This window comes from Wolffia australiana, chromosome 1 (genome assembly GCF_029677425.1).
Source record: "Wolffia australiana isolate 7733 chromosome 1, ASM2967742v1".
NCBI lineage: Eukaryota > Viridiplantae > Streptophyta > Magnoliopsida > Alismatales > Araceae > Wolffia > Wolffia australiana.
This window is the reverse complement of record NC_135835.1, coordinates 27,670,903-27,689,661: the sequence shown is the minus strand read 5'-3', so window position 1 is coordinate 27,689,661 and position 18,759 is coordinate 27,670,903. Positions and strand designations below refer to the sequence as shown.

The following is an 18,759-nucleotide window of genomic DNA, read 5'->3' as shown; positions in this document are numbered from 1 at the left end:
AAGCATCTCATCAGACACTGAATAAAATAAATATTAACCAATGACTAGTTGTAAGGACCCAAAGCATGCGACATTCCTAGACAGAGGCCATAAATTAGAAAGACCCATGATATTTAAACATGTGTATACCTAAGAAGAGATTATTCATCCACATGGACATTACATACCAAAAGATAAGGTCAGAACATTCAATCATTCAAACAAATGTGTACAAAAAAACAAAAAAATGAGAAAGAGAAAATAGATCCGCTTACAAGCCGGTCGGGTCTCCCGGGTCGGATCATGTGAATTGGGTCGGCATGATCCGGTAACCGGCTTGAGTCGGGGTTAAAGGGCAAGCCCTAAAACCCTTTATTCTCTCTCCGAGGTCTGTCACTGGGAAGATCTTCTCACTCTAGAGCTGCGGCACCTCTCACGCCATCTAGGGTTCTCTCTCTTAATCTGCTCTTTTTATTGTGATCTTTGATCTGTGTTGTTGATATTGATCTGGGTGTACGTTTTTTCATTTATTGCTGCTGATTTTTTTCCAAGTTGAGGTTTTTCCTGCATTTGTCGTTCTTCCCTGCAGAATGGTTACTGAATCTTGTCTATATTTACATATTTAGGATCGAGTTCGTGCGATCCGTGTATTTGGGTCTGAACTCATCGTGATTTTTTGTGTGCAGTTACTTCTGCTTGGTGTTTGAGGGGCTTTCAGATTTCAGCCATGGCGGTATGGGTGTTTTCTAGTTTATTTCTGTTATATTCTTGATTGATAATCCGATGGGTGTTCCTTTTTGTTATTATTGTGTAGATTGAGAGGCTCTTGAAGGATGACGCGACCGAGGAGAAGGGAGAACGTGCTAGAATGGTGAAATTTTATTGTGTTTGGGATTGTTTTTTTGTTTTGAGCTCGCTGATTAATTGGTTTTTAAATAAGAAATGTACTTTGGCGTTTTACTGATATCATGCTGTTGTTCCTTTCACCTAGGCCTCCTTTATTGGCGCTATGGCGATCGCTGATCTGGTTAAAACTACTCTAGGCCCAAAGGGAATGGTACGGTCACATCATCATATTTTTATATTTTGCATCTTTAGCTCTATTTTTTTTCCCCTCATTCTCTGTGTGTCTCTCTCTCATTCTGCGTAGTTCTCAAACTTCTTCTATTTTTTGATTAATGAAAATTCATGCTCTTAATCTCTATGTAGCTCAAAATATCTTTCATTATGACGCGCTCAATATTGTTCCAGCTTATTTCTTTCCCATTCCTTCTGCATCTCACTCTCCTCGTCTCTCTATATCTCTCAACTGATATAAAATTCTCTCTATGTATTTTATTTTATATCTCTTTTAAGGATAAAATATTACAATCAACCGGTCGAGGGCGTAGCGTGACAGTCACAAATGATGGCGCGACTATTCTTAAATCTCTTCATATCGACAATCCAGCTGCCAAAGTTCTTGTTGGTATCCTTTGTAAATGGCTGAATTTGACTTCCTAGAATTATGAAGATGCTCTGTTAAACCGTTAGTTCCTTAAGACAATCAGATATCTCTAAGGTTCAAGATGATGAAGTCGGCGATGGAACAACATCAGTCGTTGTTCTGGCTGGGGAGCTTCTGAGAGAAGCTGAGAAGCTGATTAATGTCAAGATCCATCCAATGACGATTATTGCAGGTTTGCCCAAGTCTCTTGCTGATTCCTTCATGCTTTAAATTAAATAATTTCACTTTTTTAAACTAGTGTTGGGTATATTCGCTTTTTAGTGAACTCACTGTATATTATCTTAAAGATCATATCTCGTCTTCCAGTGATAGGTATCTAGTCATCATTGCCTTACGTCTCCTATTTCACTCTTGATATATGCTTAGTTTCTCTGATAGAAGACAAGTGCTGCACAACACTAATACTGTTGAAAAGAAGTCATCCATTCGCTCCTGAAAATAAGTCACATTAATATTGTATGACGAAAGACTCGTACATCCACCCGAAATTTCCTAGTCTGAAGAATCCTAGATAATTAGAGCTTAGGAATGAAGGCTTGAATAGAGTAGGCTGTTACAGTTGGGAATGTTTGATAAGGTTCTCAGTGTATCATGAAAATCCGTAGAATGTGAGTCCTTGTCGTACAGTTCAGGAAAGTGGTGGAGAAGGTTGACGGTCGGAGTTCTGCAGCATTGCCTTGTTCCTCCGGAGAGGAAAGAATTCAAGAAAGAGAGGGAGATAAAGGAAGAGAGATAGAGATAGGTAGATCCATAGATAGAGAAAGGGATATTAAAAAAAAGATATGCAAGCTCATTTTTTGCATGGGGGGGAGTGGGCTAACAGCCCATTAAGGGGACCCATTAAGCTCATTCTTCATTTGCTGGGGGGGGGAGAGTTAACAACCTCAAGGGGATTCATTGACCTCATTTTTTGTGTACTGGGGAGAGTTAACGGCCCATTAAGGTGACTCTCTAAGTTCATTTTTTTGTTCCATTCTAACTGATATTAAAAGAAATTATAGCCCATCAAGTGTATATAAACTTCAAAATTTTGATTTTAAGAGGCCACACGGGGAGGGCTCACTGGGAAACACTTCAATTATTCCGATCAGTTACTGGTACTATCTACTTATTCGAAACTTTCAAAAAAACTATCTCCTCATTCAATTCGTCACACATTTCAGTTATCCCTTGCTCCTCATCGTCTTTTCTTATATCTCCGATAAGACCTTGGAAGATCCGTACCAAATATCAGTTTTTAAAAAAATAAGATTGCATTATATTGCATTTGTTGTATGAAAGGTGAATTTTTTTGAAAGATGATTCAAAGAGGGCAGCCTCCTGACAGTTGCGTGAAAGATGATAAAAATACACATGGATGGGAACTAATTTTATTGATTTGAAACCTGCGTTATGATATCCTAAAATTTTCATCTTTTAGACCACGTTATGGCAATTCAATAATATCTTCTAGTTGTTAGTTCTTGTCCTTTGACTAAAGGTTATAGGTATTTCTTCCTGCCCCAATGTAATGATCGTAGAAAGATTTGAGAAGTTTGCCTCACATTTTATTTTTCGATTGGCTGCCACTTGTTTTATTCCTTCAAATGAGGTAAGTTGTGTGGTGATTCCATCTCTAGCGTTATCCTCTCTGTCGGCGTGCTGAAAGTGACATTCATGAATATTTAATGTCAAAAATTGTAGGCTACCGAATGGCCGCTGAGTGTGCACGTGATGCTTTGTCGAAGAGGGCCATGAACAACAAGGATGATCAAGGTACTTGTTAATTACAGCCTATTAGTCCATTTAAACGAACATAATGATGTATCTTTTCAAATCTCTTATTTTACTAAATTTAATAAAATATAATGGCGAGTTGTTAATCTCGTCGAGTATCTTTTTGATGGTCAAGAGTTTTCATTTTGATACTCAGAGACAATTATCCAATGATTTTAAGGTTTTATGCATCATAAATGCCCAAATTCAGGGAAAAGCGAAGATTAGGCCTTTCCTATGTATCATACTTACTTTTTCTCGATTTTCTGCTCTGTTTTGCTCTTATATCTCTTTCATTACTTGGCTGCCTAACACTATCTCATCCCCCATCTTGCGCGCGAACAGAGAAATACAGAGCTGACCTATTGAAGATCGCAACCACAACCTTGTGCTCCAAGATTCTAGCTCAAGACAAGGAGCATTTTGCCACCCTAGCCGTGGATGCTGTTCTGCGATTGAAGGTATTCTGAAAAAGACGATCCAGCTTTTGTCATGACCTAGTTTTGCCCTGATTTATAATTTTTAATGTTTTAGGGGTCTGAGCAAAATGCCTAAAGCTTTTTCATAGACTTAAATGTGCTGTTAGTGAGCACCTGTGAGAAGTTGGTGTTATCTTTTGCATACTTTTCTGAGAATATAAAGGTCAAACCTTCATTTCTGAACAAAGTATATCATCTGAGGCCAGTAAGGTAAACTCTCTGATCAGATTTGTGGACGTGTGGACATCTCTATCATTAGATAAGACTCTGGTGTTTCTGGGAGATGGCTTTTTGAAATTATTGTGTTCGTGAATGAATTTCTTATCCAATTCATTCATCACCAATCGAGGATCATGGACCCGATGCGAAGCTCTGAGATTTTCAATTCATTTGGCACCTGTCGACTAAGATACCGATTGAATTCATTTGGCACCCAGTTTTGATAAAATAGAAAAATAGTTCATCAGATACCTATTCAGGGACGTGAACCCATTTATCTCAGTGCAAGTAACTCAGAGATTAAGTTCACAGGATTATACACCCGATTATTTCAATAGGACAGCTATTGAGAAGCATGAACCCACTTCTCTATTGAGGATCTCTTCTATTTTCAATTTTTTGGCTTATCATTTCTGAGATTTTACTTTTCAAAAAAATCATTTCTGAGCTTTTATTGCTTATCTGGAAAGAAAATCTAAAACATGTTATGAATTAAGTGACTGTGAATTTCTTTTTTCTCTTGAGTATTTCAATTATTTGCTGTCTAATTTTCGAATTTTGTTTATGAATTGTACTACTAAACTAGTTGTAAGGTTGCTGGAAACTAAATTTTCTGCAAAATCGTTCACAGGGAAGCACGAATCTGGAATCCATCCAGATAATCAAGAAGCCGGGAGGATCCCTGAGTGATTCGTTCCTTGATGAGGGGTACCTTCTTCATGATGCTCTTCCATCTGATTTCTTCATAGCTTTATCTTTCTTTAACTGGATTCAATCCGCAAACAGATTCATCCTGGACAAGAAGATCGGGATTGGGCAGCCAAAACGGATTGAGAATGCGAAGATCTTGGTGGCAAACACAGCCATGGACACAGACAAGGTGAAGATCTACGGGGCCCGGGTGAGGGTGGATTCCATGGCGAAGGTGGCGCAGATTGAGGCGGCAGAGAAGGAGAAGATGAGGGAGAAAGTGCAGAAGATCGTGGCGCATGGGATCAACTGCTTTGTGAACAGGCAGCTGATCTACAACTTCCCCGAGGAGCTCTTTGCCGAGGCAGGAGTTCTTGCCATCGAGCATGCAGACTTTGATGGCATCGAGCGCCTTGCGCTGGTCACCGGCGGTGAAATTGCCTCCACCTTTGACAACCCTGACTCTGTCAAGCTCGGTCAGTGCAAATGCATTGAGGAGATTATGATTGGCGAAGACAAGCTCATCCACTTCTCTGGGGTTGCCATGGGTCAGGCCTGCACCATCGTCCTCCGTGGCGCTAGGTTTGTTCCCTCCCTCAGCTCTATTCCTACCACTAGTTCTTAGTTGATGATGATGATTAAGTGAGGATGCAGCTAGGATGTCCCAAAACTTAAACCCTAACTCCAGTGAGAGTTTAGGGTTTGAGGTAATGATGATGATGACGATGATGATCAACACACACATAAATACCTTGGCAACTAAATCCTAGCCCAAAGTTGGTGATAATTATGTTCTGGTGAGGATGGAGCTAGCGCGTACCAAAACCAAAACTAACTGTAATTAGGGCTTAGGGTTTTTGAGTTTGACATAATGTTGAAAAAGCAAACCCTAACTGTTAAACTGGGCCCCTACAGTTCTCTCTCTTCTCTCTCATTTTTTCCTCTCTTTCTCTCTTTCTTTCTTTCTCTCTTCCTTTCTTTCTCTTTAAACCCCTGCCCAGGATTCTCCCACGTGTGACCCATTTAATAAGTGGTCACACGTGGGGGGGGGTATCTAATGAACCTCCCACGTGGGAGAATGTAATGGGGGGCTTTAAATGCCCCCAAACCCTAACCGCCAGTAATTAGAAGTTTCTGTTTTGTTCTTTCATCTCTCACTCTGAGTGCCATTCTAACACTAACACTTATTTTGACATAGTGGTGATAATGATGATTATGATGCAGCTCTCATGTTCTGGATGAAGCGGAGAGATCGCTGCACGACGCGCTGTGCGTGCTTTCGCAGACGGTGAATGACAGCAGAGTGATCTACGGAGGCGGATGGCCGGAGATGGTGATGACGAGGGAGGTGGATGAGCTTGCGAGGCAAACCCCAGGGAAGAAGTCGCACGCCATTGAAGCATTCTCCCGTGCCCTGCGTGTCATACCCACAACCATCGCTGACAATGCCGGACTCGACAGTGCCGAGCTCGTCTCCCGCCTCCGGGCTGCTCACCATCAGTCCGACAGCACCGCCGGCATTGACGTCATCTCTGGCGATGTATGCCGTCTCTAGTATCACTATTGTTCTTTCCCTGGAAACTCTAATTCCCTTTTTTCCCTGTCATCTGGTTTCAGGTGGGGGACATGGACAAGTTAGGGATATCAGAGGCATTCAAGGTGAAGCAGGCGGTGCTGCTTTCGGCTACAGAGGCTGCAGAGATGATTCTCCGGGTTGATGAAATCATCTCCTGCGCTCCCAGGAAGAGAGAGGACAGGATGTGAGGTGAACCCCAAACCCAAGCTACTGTTTTTTTTTGCATGGAAATTGGCAACGATGGACCTTCCTGTTTTTTTCCGGGGAAGTAGCTATTCTGCAGAAGAATTTCTCCTTCCTTTTCTCAGGGTTTTTTTGTCTTTTTCTTTCACAACTCTGAGCAGTAGGTATCAATAGGCATCATCTGAGTTCGTAGGAAACTGAAGCGCTTTTGCTCTCTCTTTCTCTATAAATATACCCCACTGCTTTTCCAAACCTATGTTGACTTCTCAGTTCAGTAGCTCCTCATTTACAGACTCATGCAAATATCTCTCCATTTTTATGACTTTCTTGTGCATAATTTCTCTCTGCTTTTCCTAACTTCTCTTGGTTTTTAATTCCCTTGCCCCCATTTCTCCCACCAAACTGAAGCGGTTTAGCTATACTCCTGTATCAAGATATATTACATCGTTTCCCCTATTTTTTTTAACGATTAGTTATATAAAACTCCATTGCTACCTCTCTCACACATAAATTAACAGAAACATACAGTGTTTTATTTTTAAACCTAATCAAACTCGCAACAGGGAACCTCACAACCTGGTTTCAAAACTTCAGGGGCACCATTTTCAATCCCAACCGTTACAATTAAAATATCAGCCAAATTTAATTTCTCTTGTTCAACACACTAGGTTTGGTAGATTTTTTGTATGAGTTTTGTGATATACCTCAATGGATGGTGACATAATGTTTCATTTAAGTTCATCATGTTCTAGTCATTGGTCACTAGGTTGATAGTTTTTTTGACCGGGATTAGTGATATACCTCAGTGGATTGTAAAATAATAAGAAAGAAAAAATGTAATTTAAATGGATAAAATTATGGAGATATGAGTTCAGTACCAAATGATAAGGAAAGCAAATTCTAACTATAATCTATCGACATAAACATTGAAGCTCAGAACTTAACAATGTTATCCATGTAGTGCCAAGGTCTGATTTGATAAAATCAAATCATTGGGAATTTGGAAAGAGGGAGAGTAAGCATATGTCAAAACAAGCCACCAGATAACAACTCAGGATTAACCCACGTACTGGAAGATGGGGAGAATCATCAGAAGGGGTAACACGTGATGACTAATTTGGGGCAATTTATTTAACAGATGTAAAAAGAATGTTGGCCCAGAAATGTGGGAGATTATTGAGTTTTTTAAGGATCTTGAAGCAGAAGATGTCTAACGAGCAAGAGCTGCATTAGGATGAGACAGAAAGGGTTTGTGGAGTTGCTGGAACCATCACCATCAGAATGGAAAGGTGAACTGGAGTGTTGTAGGTCAACAACAAAGGGAGAAGTGCATTTCTTTTTATTTTAAGCGATTTCTAGGATTATATACCATCATTGCAAAGAGTTCGATCACATTTCTGATCACCATAATGCAAGTACGAGCCTAAAATTGTTGCAAAAACTCTCAAAAGTTGTTTCACTCTTGCTGAGACAAGTGCTGGGGGTTGCACTCAGTTTGTGTAGTAGTCTGGAATGAGTGATTTTCCACAGCTGGTTGAGAGAGAGGGAAAGAACTTCTAAATTTTTATCATTACTCTTCTCTGCTGACTCGTCTTGGGTTGTCTAACTAAGCCACCAAAATCCAAAGAAGGTTACCCTCTGTAAAAAGTTACTATATTTTATTTTCATTCTAGTCAATGAAGGGTCAAATGAATACTTAAAACTCCTAAAACACCAGGCATGGAATTATTAATACACTTTGTCATGAATGATCAATCGATAGATGCTCATTTAATATACTTGTAGATAAAAGCTTGGGAAAATCCTAAAAAGGGTAAATCAGGTATAAGAAGGTGTCCTATTGAATAAATATTTTAATTGAAAAATATCTAGAGAAGATAAGAAGAAAGATGATAGAGGATAGGAGATAAAACTAAAAAAAAGGAAGGAATAAGGCCAGTGACAAACCAAAATGTATTGAAATCCACTCTAGATTAGCTAGATCATTAAGATATTTATAATGAAATGAGCTCTTGATGGTGTTGGCTATTGACTACAAGATCAAATATTTTATGTACGATTAGAAGAAATAATACCATACTATAATACTTTTTCCAATCTAAAGGAATGGGCTTTAGGTGTATAACTTAGGAATTTGAGTTCTATTTGAAAGGGAACTGATACTCTTTCAGATGAAATATTAGTAGAGGGAATAAGTCTCTTGAACTCTATATGAATATAATATCATATTTTTGGCTTATGAATGAACCGTAGACGGAGTACTTTTGGTTTTTAGATAGTTAGGATGAGAGATTAGTTGAGTATATTGAGACAATTTTAATAATAGGGTGCTTTATACTAGGTTAGGCAGCCGAGTCTTACATGTTTTTTTGATTTATTTAATTTTCTATATCATCCTTTGTTTCAGTATTAAAAGTATTTATTCAACCTCAGATTATGTTTTTATGGTATCCATAAAGGTTTTTTAGGGTGATGGCATTAAACTTTGGGTTTACCACTACCTGTTTGGGTTCAGGTCGGCCGGTTGGGTCCAGTCAACCATTATCTAAACCCAACAACAGGTTTTGGTCAATTCATTTGTACACGATCAGCCTGATATGTTAATCTTCAGTAGAAAATTTAAACTTTGGAATATTATTCCTGTAACCCTTATGTTTCTATCATTATACACTACCTTTTCACAATGATATTCTGACTTTGCCACAAGGTAGTCGCCATTGCTGCTCACCATGTTTGTTGTGGCGATAAAATATAGCCGTTATCAATTCAGAAAGTATAAATTCTAATATATTTTATAGGAATAATTTAAATTATGTTATCAAATTTATTCTAGAATTTAATTTTGTGACAAATATACTTACAAAATAAGAAGAAAAAAGTACATGTGGTTTATTAGGCTGACCAGGTCCATGTGACTCGACTCAATACATTAGATCCAGAAAAAATGCCTCTGAGCAGCCCTCTTGAACAGGTTAAAAGTCACTCAATCTGTCATGAGATGCAAATCAACTTGAACACAAAACTTCAATAACACTTAAGCTTGTGGTGTCCCTAGAAAGTGAAGATTATGACCTAGGAATATAAATTCCGGGGATGGAAATGCTTTGATGAGCTTTAAAAACCAGAGACGCTTAAACTATTGATGAGATTTAAACAATTGGGACTGGTTTTCTTGGTAATCCATTTAGGCAGGGATTTTCTCATCATTATTGATAGGTGCATAATTTGTTTTTAGTACTATTTGGATAATGGTTGACCATTGAAGCAAGAAGTTATGAGTATTTTGGTTTCATACCAGACCATGAGGTAAAAATGGGTCAACAAAACTCATCATAACCAGTGACAATATCTGGATAGCTCAAATGGTTGAGCCTGACAGATAAGATTAAGGTTTGGTCCGATATTTTCTGTCCTTAGATCTTGTCATTATATAAGGTGTGCAAATCCTCCAAAGAGATCAGAAATTGTTTTCTTCTATCAGTGGTTTCTCCTCTCTCATTGGAAGCGGAGAATATAAGCAAAGTATTGGTCAGGGCTGGTGAGGTGGAAAAACAGTCTGGTAACACCCTTTTGCATGAAAGTTTAGAAATCACTTCAAGAGAGAGAAACGACTGAAGGCTCCTCATGAAACGACAGTCTACATGGTTAATCGTAAAATTTTGCTATTATACCTCAGATCCAATGGCTGAGTGCGACAATATGTAAGGTGTGTCATAGCACAGTCCAATGGTCACATACATATCCACAATATGAACTTTCAGGCAGATAACAAACTAACATGTAACCCTAAAAATTCTAAGAGACACTATTAGTAAAGTGATAACATTTTCATATGGTTAGGAGTTTAATATTAACAACTACTAAGTCAAATAGAGTCATCCAAGAATCTAAAGGTAGTCAATATTCATCATTAACCAAGCGATTACGTATGGACAAACAAATCGACTGACACAAAGTTAGACAGCAATTAACATTTACGAAAGATTAAGTAAAATCTTATAAAGACTACAAACCATCAGAACAAAGCCATATTGCTGTCAAACATCAACTATGTTGGAATCCGAAAAGCATATATCCATTGATTGGAAACTCCATGAATAATTCACTTATATTAACTCTTACGATACTTAAAAATCCATGGACCAGCAACTGGGTTAATCTCAATACCCAGATCAAGAATGTTTGATTCTGAACTGGACTGGAAAGAGACAGATCTCAAACGTGCTCTCTATTCATTTGTCTGTTTATATTGGCCTGGGAAAATTACTTCCATCTCTCTCTCTCTCTCTCTCTCTCTGTGTGGCTACTGCGCCAGCTAACCTGTTCACGTGAAATTTATCCATATCCCAACTTGCTGCTGCAGCGCAATCAACGGCTGGGCCTGAAGAAGATCCCTCGTGTGGTCAATGTGAACAGCACATTCCATGTCGCCAATTCTCTTGCCAGCTACCTTTGTTTCTTTCTCTGCAACCAGATTTGAATCTCACACTCTCTTCTATCTCTTTGCGGCAGGAGCGTTGTTTCACGGAAGTCAACACGGCAGCTACTGGTTATTGCCATGTGCTCTCGCTCGCCTTCTCGTCTAGATGGGTTGAACCCATCAAAGTCAACACGCTCTCCGCGGCTACAGAGACAAAGGAACTAACGCCAAATTGTCAGCGGCTGACTTGGAGGTTTCCGCTGGAAAAAAAACGAGAGAAGATGACAATAATGAAGTCAACTCTTTTAACCTGCTCTATCCTCATTCTGGCTCTCTCGCTCTCTCTCTCTCTCTCTCTCTCTCCCCCCCCCCTCTCTTTTTTTCTACCTTCGCATCTATCTCAATCTCTAACTCCATTTCTGTCTCTGTCTCTATCTATATCTCTATCTCTATCCCTATCTCTATCCCCGACTCTAATTCTCTCCCAATCTCTATCTCTTATCTCTCTCTATCTCTATCCCTGACTTTAATTCTCTCTCGATCTCTATCTCTATATATCTCTCTATCCCTATCCCTGACTCTAATTCTCTCTCGATCTCTATCTCTATATATCTCTCTATCCCATCCCTTACTAAAATTCTCTCTCGGTCTCAATCGCTTTCTTTATCTCTCTTCCTCTACTTCTATCTCTGTCTCTATCTGTATATCTCTCTATAAGTCTACCTCTATGTCTCTCTTCATCTACTTCTATCTCTGACTCTATCTGTATATATCTCTATAGCTCTACCTCTATATCTCTCTTCCTCTACTTCTATTTCTGTTTCTATCTCTCTATAGCTCTATCTCTATATCTCTCCTCTACTTCTATTTCTGCCTCTATCTCTCTATAGCTCTACCTCTATATCTCTCTTCCTCTACTTCTATCTCTGTCTCTATCTCTCTATAGCTTTACCTGTATAATCTCTTCATCTACTTCTATCTCTGACTCTATTTCTCTATATCTCTACCTCTATATCTCTATTCATCTACTTCTATCTCGGACTCTATTTCTCTATAGCTCTACCTATATATCTCTCTTCATCTACTTCTATCTCTGACTCTATTCTCTATAGCTCTACCTCTATCTCTCTATATCTGTACCTCTATCTATCTCTTCCTCTACTTCTATCTCTGTCTATATATCTCTATAGCTGTACCTATATCTCTCTCTTTACTTCTCTTTCTCTACCTCAATCTCTGTCTCTATCTCTCAATAACCCAACCTCTATCTCTCTCTTCCTCTACTTCTATCTCTATCTCTATCTCTCTATAGCTCTACCTCTCTCTCTCTCTAAAGAACTATCTCTGTCACTCTGTAGCTCCATATCCATCCCTATCTCTCTCTAAAGATCTATCTCTATCACTCTGTAGCTCCATATCCATCTTTATCTACTCTTTTTTATGTTCATTTTTTGTTTCGATTCTTTTCATACATCCATCTATCTCCCCTTAACCTCCCCTTATTTACCTTCACATCTCTAGCATTTCATTTCTCTTTTATGGAATTTCCTGGCTCCCGCCGATTGTTGCCGAGATGAAAAATTTAAGAACGAGAGTTTGACAAGCTCAATCTTTTGCTGTTTGCTAGATTTTGAAACAAGTATACGTGGCGAGAACTTAAACAATCATTATATCAGAAAGTCAAAAAGGTGTGCAAACGTAGGACCCCTTAGAGTTGCAATCTTAGTCTAAGACCCCCTCTGGAAGATGAGTTATAGTCACGCTCTCGTTCCCAGGCATGACAGATGTGGATATGTGGAGAGAAGAATTGGGAAGAGAGATAGAAATTTAAGATTCCCAATGACCCACAACTATATTCAGACTCTTAAATAATGAGAGTGAGATACGTACCGAAGATACATTAATAAATTGATAGTTTTAAGTCATAACAGATAATGAGAAGGATAGGTTCTACGGGGCAGATGGATGTATGGAGAGAAATAGAGACGTCATAAAATGGAGAAAGATGAACCCACTAAAAGATAAACATTTGAGAAGTTAGATTAAAAATAGGACAATTGGCAGAGGTAAAGATAAACAAGCCATGACATGGGACAGACACCACTCACATAGATCGGATAGTTGATAGAATTGAATGATGATAAATCAAAGAAAAGAGGGAGGGATAGAAATGGAACTCTTGAGATGGCAACACCTGTAAAGATGGAGGAGAAGAAAGAGAGAAGAGTGATGCAGAGTGTTTAGTTCTCGGAAGCAAGGAATCAATTAACATTGGTGGTGGACAGCTGACTGTCCCAACGTTCCTCTCCTTGCTTATTTTGATCAAATTGTCAAGCTTTTAACCCTCCAGGTGGGTAGTATGCTATCTAATCCCACCCTAGTTTGGAAACCTTCTCCTTTCCTCTCTCCTAAATCTTTAGGATTTATTCTGCTCGTTCCTTGTATTTTTTGTTTTACTTCCTTCCCTTTTTTCTTCTTTTTGCTTTATCCTTTTAAGCCTATCCATCAATCATTAATCTTACTTGTGAGTGATAATGTCTTTCACACAGCCACTTAGCACTTCTGTTTTGCCCTTAAAAAGTCTCTCTCTCTCTCCTCTTTCTCCTCTCTATTATTTTATCTTTCACTTGCCCATTGATCTGAATACTGCAACCCCAGGGCCTAGACATTGAAACAACGTTCCACTGTAGCTCTCAGTAAAGATCATAACCCCATGATGTGAAATCCCGAATAGATGTTCAAGAGCCGTATAAAGGCGGCTCGCCTGTTCCGATTTAGAAAGACAAATGTCACCACCTGTCTCATGGCTAAGTCAGAGATAGTAAGCGGAAGAACGCAACTTGGGTTCTCAGGTCGTCTTAAACTCTTCACTAACCACTGCATTTTAACCCAGAGTTTAATGGGTATGTTTGTTTGTCTGATACATTATTCTCTCTGCTTGTATCTCGCAATACTGTCGCTGTTATGACTGTTCTAAAATAGTTGTAGATCCGGGCCTTAAAATATCATCTGAGAATATGCCTATTATTTTCAGGACCTGCGTAGGTATTCTCTTTGCTAGAAGTGGTATTATTCCCCTTAATAAAGCAATAAAAAGGTTTTACACTGTCTCGACTTCTAGCTGAAAGAAGAAGATTAAGAGATGGTTCTGTACTTATATTTTTCTTGCATTTATCTCTCTTCTCTCTCCGTTGAGAGAGGGCGTAGTCATGTTCAATCGATGGGGTAATCCGTCAGTCGTGATGAGAGAGAGAAAGAAATTCAGGGATAGGACAAGAGAGCAAGGACAGATGAATGCAGAGAGCGAAGAGAAGAAAAAAAAAAAGGGGTTTTGGCTTCTAAGATAGATGTCGGTGGAATCCTTCATAGTCTGACTTAAAAAATGGCTGCGAAGATGTCAGAAGAGAGAGGTGCTTTCTAGAGAGAGAAGGAGAAGGATTGGGGCTAGTCAACCATGGAGTATTGAGAGGAAGGCCACGTTCCTCGCAGAAAACCTTCGAAAGCCGCCGGGACAGGTGGTGGTGGGCGAAGCCCAAGTGTTTCTCTCTCTATCCTTCATATCGGGGTCCCTTCTTCTCTTTCTACCCATCCTTTTAAACTATTACTTTTCACGGGGGGAAACTGCGAGAAGACAAAACCACGTAGCAAAAACGTCCACAGCTCTCTCTCTCTCTCCTCTCTCTTCTTCTCTCCTCTTTCTATCCCTCTCTCCCTCTCTTCTCTCCCTTCTCATTCTCTCTCTCTCTCTCCTCTATCGTCTCTTTTCCTCTCATCTCTCTCTTCTTCTCCTCTTTCTTCTTCTCTCCTCTTTTTATCCCTCTCTCACTCTCTTCTCTCCCTTCTCCTTCTCTCTCTCTCATCTTTCTCTTCTCTTTTCTCATCTCTCTCTCCTCGTTCTGTCCATCCCTTCTCTCTCTTCTCCATCTCCATCTCCTTCTCTCTCTCACCTCTCCCTTCTCTATCTTCTCCTTCTCCTTCTCTTTCTCATCTCTCCCTTCTCTCACTTCTCTTTCTCTCTTCTCTCTCTATCCATCTCTTCTCTCTCTCTCTCCTTATTATCTCTCTTTCTATTATCTCTCCTCTTTCTCTCCCTATTATCTCTCTTTCTACTCTCTCTCTCCTCTTTCTCTCCCTATTATCTCTCTGTCCACTATCCCTCTCTAATGTTCCTATTAGTATTAGATGGAGGAGCGGGAGAGAGAAAGGGACGAGTCAAAGTCTCATCAAATCTCGAATTAAACAAATTCCAAGCACTCCGTGTCTCGCCGTCTCTTTGCATCACAAGGTCCTCTCTCTCTCTCTCTCTCTCTCTCTCTCTCTCTCTCTAATCCTCTATAAAGCCCGAGAATCGGCCTTCGCCGTCTCCCTGCGCTACTTTCATACTTAATCGTCTTCTCAGAGTCTCCGACGCGTTTGCCGTGTCCCCATCTACAATTCCATCCACCCCCCCTCTCTCCCTTTCCTGCGAAGCCTCTATCTCTCTCTCTCTCTCTCCCTCCCTCTCTCTACTTGCCTCCCAATCCAAAATCTGAGAATCGACGCCGTCATGGGTATGCATGGAATACCTTCAAACGGCTCCGGCGAAGAAGATTTAGAGCTGCGAAGAGGCCCCTGGACTGTGGAGGAAGACCTTCTCCTCATCAACTACATCGCCGTCCACGGCGAGGGCCGCTGGAACACCCTCGCCCGCTTCGCTGGTAACAATCTCTCCCTTTCTCCTTCTATCTCTACCGCTATCTCTACTCTTTCTCCGCCTAAAACTAAGCTAATTCCCGTGACTATTCAGGGCTGAAGAGAACGGGCAAGAGCTGCCGTCTCCGGTGGCTGAATTATCTCCGGCCGGACGTCCGCCGAGGAAACATCACTCCCGAAGAGCAGCTCATCATTCTCGAACTCCATTCCCGCTGGGGCAACCGGTAATCACCACTCGCAATCACCCATCAAAGAATCGATCTTTCTTTATTCCGATTAAGAACCACCTAAAACAGTAGATTAATCACCGCTCACCATCACCCATCAAAGAATCAGTCTTGCTTAATCCGATTGAGAACCACTTATCACAGTAGATTCATCTCCGCTCACCATCACCCATCAGAGAATCAGTCTTTCTTAATTCCGAGAATTAACCACTTATCACAGTAGATTCATCTCCGCTCACAATCACCCATCAGAGAACCAGTCTTTCTTAATTCCAAGAAAGAACCACTTATCACAGTAGAGTAACCTCCGCTCGCAATCACTCATCAAAGAATCAATCTTCCTTGATTCCGATAAAGAACAACTTATCACAGTAGAGTAACCTCCGCTCGCAATCACCCATCAAAGAATCAATCTTCCTTGATTCCGAGTAAGAACCACTTAGAACAGTAGATTAATCTACCGAAAACACCAATTTTCGTACACTCATTCGCCAGAAAGACCAGCCGAAGCAGAAAATCTCCGTAAAAAACTCCCCGCACCGCGATTACGGAAATTTTAACAATCAATCATATCGCTCAGATGGTCGAAGATCGCGCAACACCTCCCGGGAAGAACAGACAACGAGATCAAGAACTACTGGAGAACGAGGGTGCAGAAGCACGCGAAGCAGCTCAAGTGCGACGTCAACAGCAAGCAATTCAAAGACGCCATGCGATACTTGTGGATGCCGCGCTTGGCGGAGAGAATGACAACCGCAGCGGCCGCCGCCGAGACCGTGGCTACCGCCACCGCCGTCGCAACCGCGTCGGAATCAGACTCCTCCGCCCCTACCCATCTCTCTTCTCCGCCTCTCTCCGACTGCTACGGCGTCAACTACGGCGAATTAGGGTTAGGGTTCGTCGGCAGCTTCGAGGAGAGCCAAGAACCGTCCTTCTCTCACTACGACGAGTTCTTCTCTAATGGGTCTTCCTGGGCCGTCTCCGGCGAGCCCTTGCCTGAGAACTTCTGGACCTCCGACGATATCTGGCTCTCCTAACTACAACCCTAACGAAGAACCGTAAAGAAGGAGAAGAAGAAGGAATGGTTGTCGTTGTTGTTGTGTGTTAATTTGTGAGTTTGATGAAGAAAAACTCATTCTTTGGGTTGAAATCTGTAAGGAAATGATCGACTCCAAGGGTGTGTAAGGAAGCGGAGATTAATAAATTTGTTCACACTGATTAACTCGACCGCTGCTCGGCCCCCTCAATCTTTCTCTCTCTATTTGCTGTGGAGCTAAAGAAGAACCCTAAAGAAGAAGAAGAAGAAGAAGAAGAAGAAGAAGAAGGTAATTTGCGAGTTTGATGAAGAAAAACTCATTCTTTGGTTTGAAATCTGCAAGGAAAAGATCGACGCCAAGGGTGTGTAAGGAAAGGGAGATTATTAAATTTGTTCACACTGATCAACTTGACCGCTGCTCGGCCCCCTCTGTCTTTCTCTCTCTATTTGCTGTGGAGCTGACAGCAATTGGGGATGTGGGGGCGCGTTGAAACATGTCGCGTCCTTGGAGAGGCTTCTTGGGTTTTGGTTTTTACCCTTTGATGAGATAGAGAGAGTAAAAGAGGGGAAGTCCCATCTAGAGAGAGAAAGATAAGATTGAAGGGGGGGGGGGGTAGTGAAATTTGGTTGACTCTGAGAAGAAATGGACTCACCACTTCCGATTGATGGGGATGTCCCAAGAAGATGAATGGAGAGAGAAGTTTTAGCCTGAATTTTGATAGATTTATATTTATATGGAGAGAGAGAAATGGATAGAGAGATGTTTTAGCCTGAATTTCGATGTATATATAGATAGATCGATAGAGAGAGAGAAATAGAGAGAAAGTGATGTTGAAAAGTGTTGTCTCTAAGAGGGAAGAAGACTGATAGATTACATGAAGGTCCTAAGAAGAGGAAGAGAGAGAAATAGAGAGAGAGATGTTGAAAAAGTGTGGTTTCTAAGAGGGAAGAAGACTGACAGCTTACATGGGAAGGTCCTAAGAGGAGGAAGATAGAGAAATAGAGAGAGAGGAGAGAAGAAATAGGGAGGAGAGAGAAGGAGAAGGTAAAAAGGAAGAGAGAGAGAGAGGGAGAGAGAGAGAGGGAGAGAGAGAGAGAGAGGGAGAGAGAGAGAGAGAGAGAGAGAGAGAGAGAGAGAGAGAGGGAGAGAGAGAGAGAGAGGGGGAGAGAAAGAGAGAGAGAGAGAGAGAGAGAGAGAGAGAGAGAGAGAGAGAGAGAGAGAGAGAGAGAGAGAGAGAGAGAGAGAGAGGCTGATGGTTTGATTGGAAGGTCCCGAGAAGAGCAAAAGAGAAGTAGAGAGAAGAAATGGGGAGGGAAGAGGGGGTAGGTGAGAGAGAGAAGTTCCAAGAAGAGGAAAACAGAGAGAAGATAGAATAAATGGGGAGGAGAGAGAAGGGTGAAGGTAAAAAGGTCCGTCGATTCCAGAATAGGTGAAGATTTTAGTAATTTGCAGTATTGGCGCAGATCCCCAAAGCACGATGGAACATGCATGCCCATCTCACAGACTTGAGGAATGACCATGTTGAATTCCTCCATCCAACCACTATTTGTCTTGTTAGAGAGAGATAGAGAGAGAGAGACAGACAGACAGAGAGAGAGAAAGATAGAGAAAGACAAAGAGAGAGAAAGAGAGAGAGAAAGAGAGAGAGATAAACAAGAATCAAATGCCACCTGAGCATAACCAAATAATCAAACATGGTTCATGAGGATAAACATGGTTAAAAATAGATTGACTAATCTAACTAGGGCATATGATTGTTCAGTTTGTCAATTTAGGGTAATGTGCATTTAGTATATAGCATCAGAACCCTACCAGAAGTAAGATATCAGAAATTTTCACAGGAAAAAATCTGAATTACAATATAAAACATTCAAATTTATTACATATGCTCAAATTATTTTTTTAGCTAAACAAGTTCAAATCTATAGAGCAAAAGAGGCTTACATTGCTATCTTTTTTACATCGATTTCACGAAAATTCCAAATTTTTTTAATA

The 18,759-nt window shown here is 40.6% G+C and overlaps 2 protein-coding genes across 2 annotated transcripts; both read left to right on the top strand.

The window, feature by feature from the left end:
* The first annotated feature begins 332 nt into the window (after positions 1–332).
* LOC144713272 (TCP-1/cpn60 chaperonin family protein) lies at positions 333–6,512 on the top strand. The gene is made up of 12 exons (XM_078587838.1): positions 333–426; positions 666–712; positions 794–850; positions 971–1,036; positions 1,336–1,447; positions 1,530–1,658; positions 3,170–3,241; positions 3,587–3,702; positions 4,571–4,647; positions 4,726–5,211; positions 5,854–6,169; positions 6,247–6,512. Exons 2-12 carry the CDS (start codon positions 707–709, stop codon positions 6,391–6,393), a joined length of 1,584 nt encoding a protein of 527 aa, XP_078443964.1. The 5' UTR covers positions 333–426; positions 666–706; the 3' UTR covers positions 6,394–6,512.
* An 8,682-nt stretch (positions 6,513–15,194) lies between these two features.
* Positions 15,195–16,954, top strand: LOC144713282 (transcription factor MYB2-like). The gene is made up of 3 exons (XM_078587845.1): positions 15,195–15,505; positions 15,595–15,724; positions 16,308–16,954. Exons 1-3 carry the CDS (start codon positions 15,355–15,357, stop codon positions 16,762–16,764), a joined length of 738 nt encoding a protein of 245 aa, XP_078443971.1. The 5' UTR covers positions 15,195–15,354; the 3' UTR covers positions 16,765–16,954.
* Positions 16,955–18,759: the final 1,805 nt, after the last annotated feature.

Excerpts from the sequence above, each read along its gene's own strand:
- LOC144713282 (XM_078587845.1), top strand. The coding sequence starts at position 15,355 with ATGGGTATGCATGGAATACCTTCAAACGGCTCCGGCGAAGAAGATTTA. Across the intron at positions 15,506-15,594 it reads CACCCTCGCCCGCTTCGCTG|GGCTGAAGAGAACGGGCAAG; the intron begins GTAACAATCTCT and ends GTGACTATTCAG. Across the intron at positions 15,725-16,307 it reads CATTCCCGCTGGGGCAACCG|ATGGTCGAAGATCGCGCAAC; the intron begins GTAATCACCACT and ends CATATCGCTCAG.
- LOC144713272 (XM_078587838.1), top strand. Across the intron at positions 851-970 it reads AGGGAGAACGTGCTAGAATG|GCCTCCTTTATTGGCGCTAT; the intron begins GTGAAATTTTAT and ends CCTTTCACCTAG. Across the intron at positions 3,703-4,570 it reads ATGCTGTTCTGCGATTGAAG|GGAAGCACGAATCTGGAATC; the intron begins GTATTCTGAAAA and ends AATCGTTCACAG.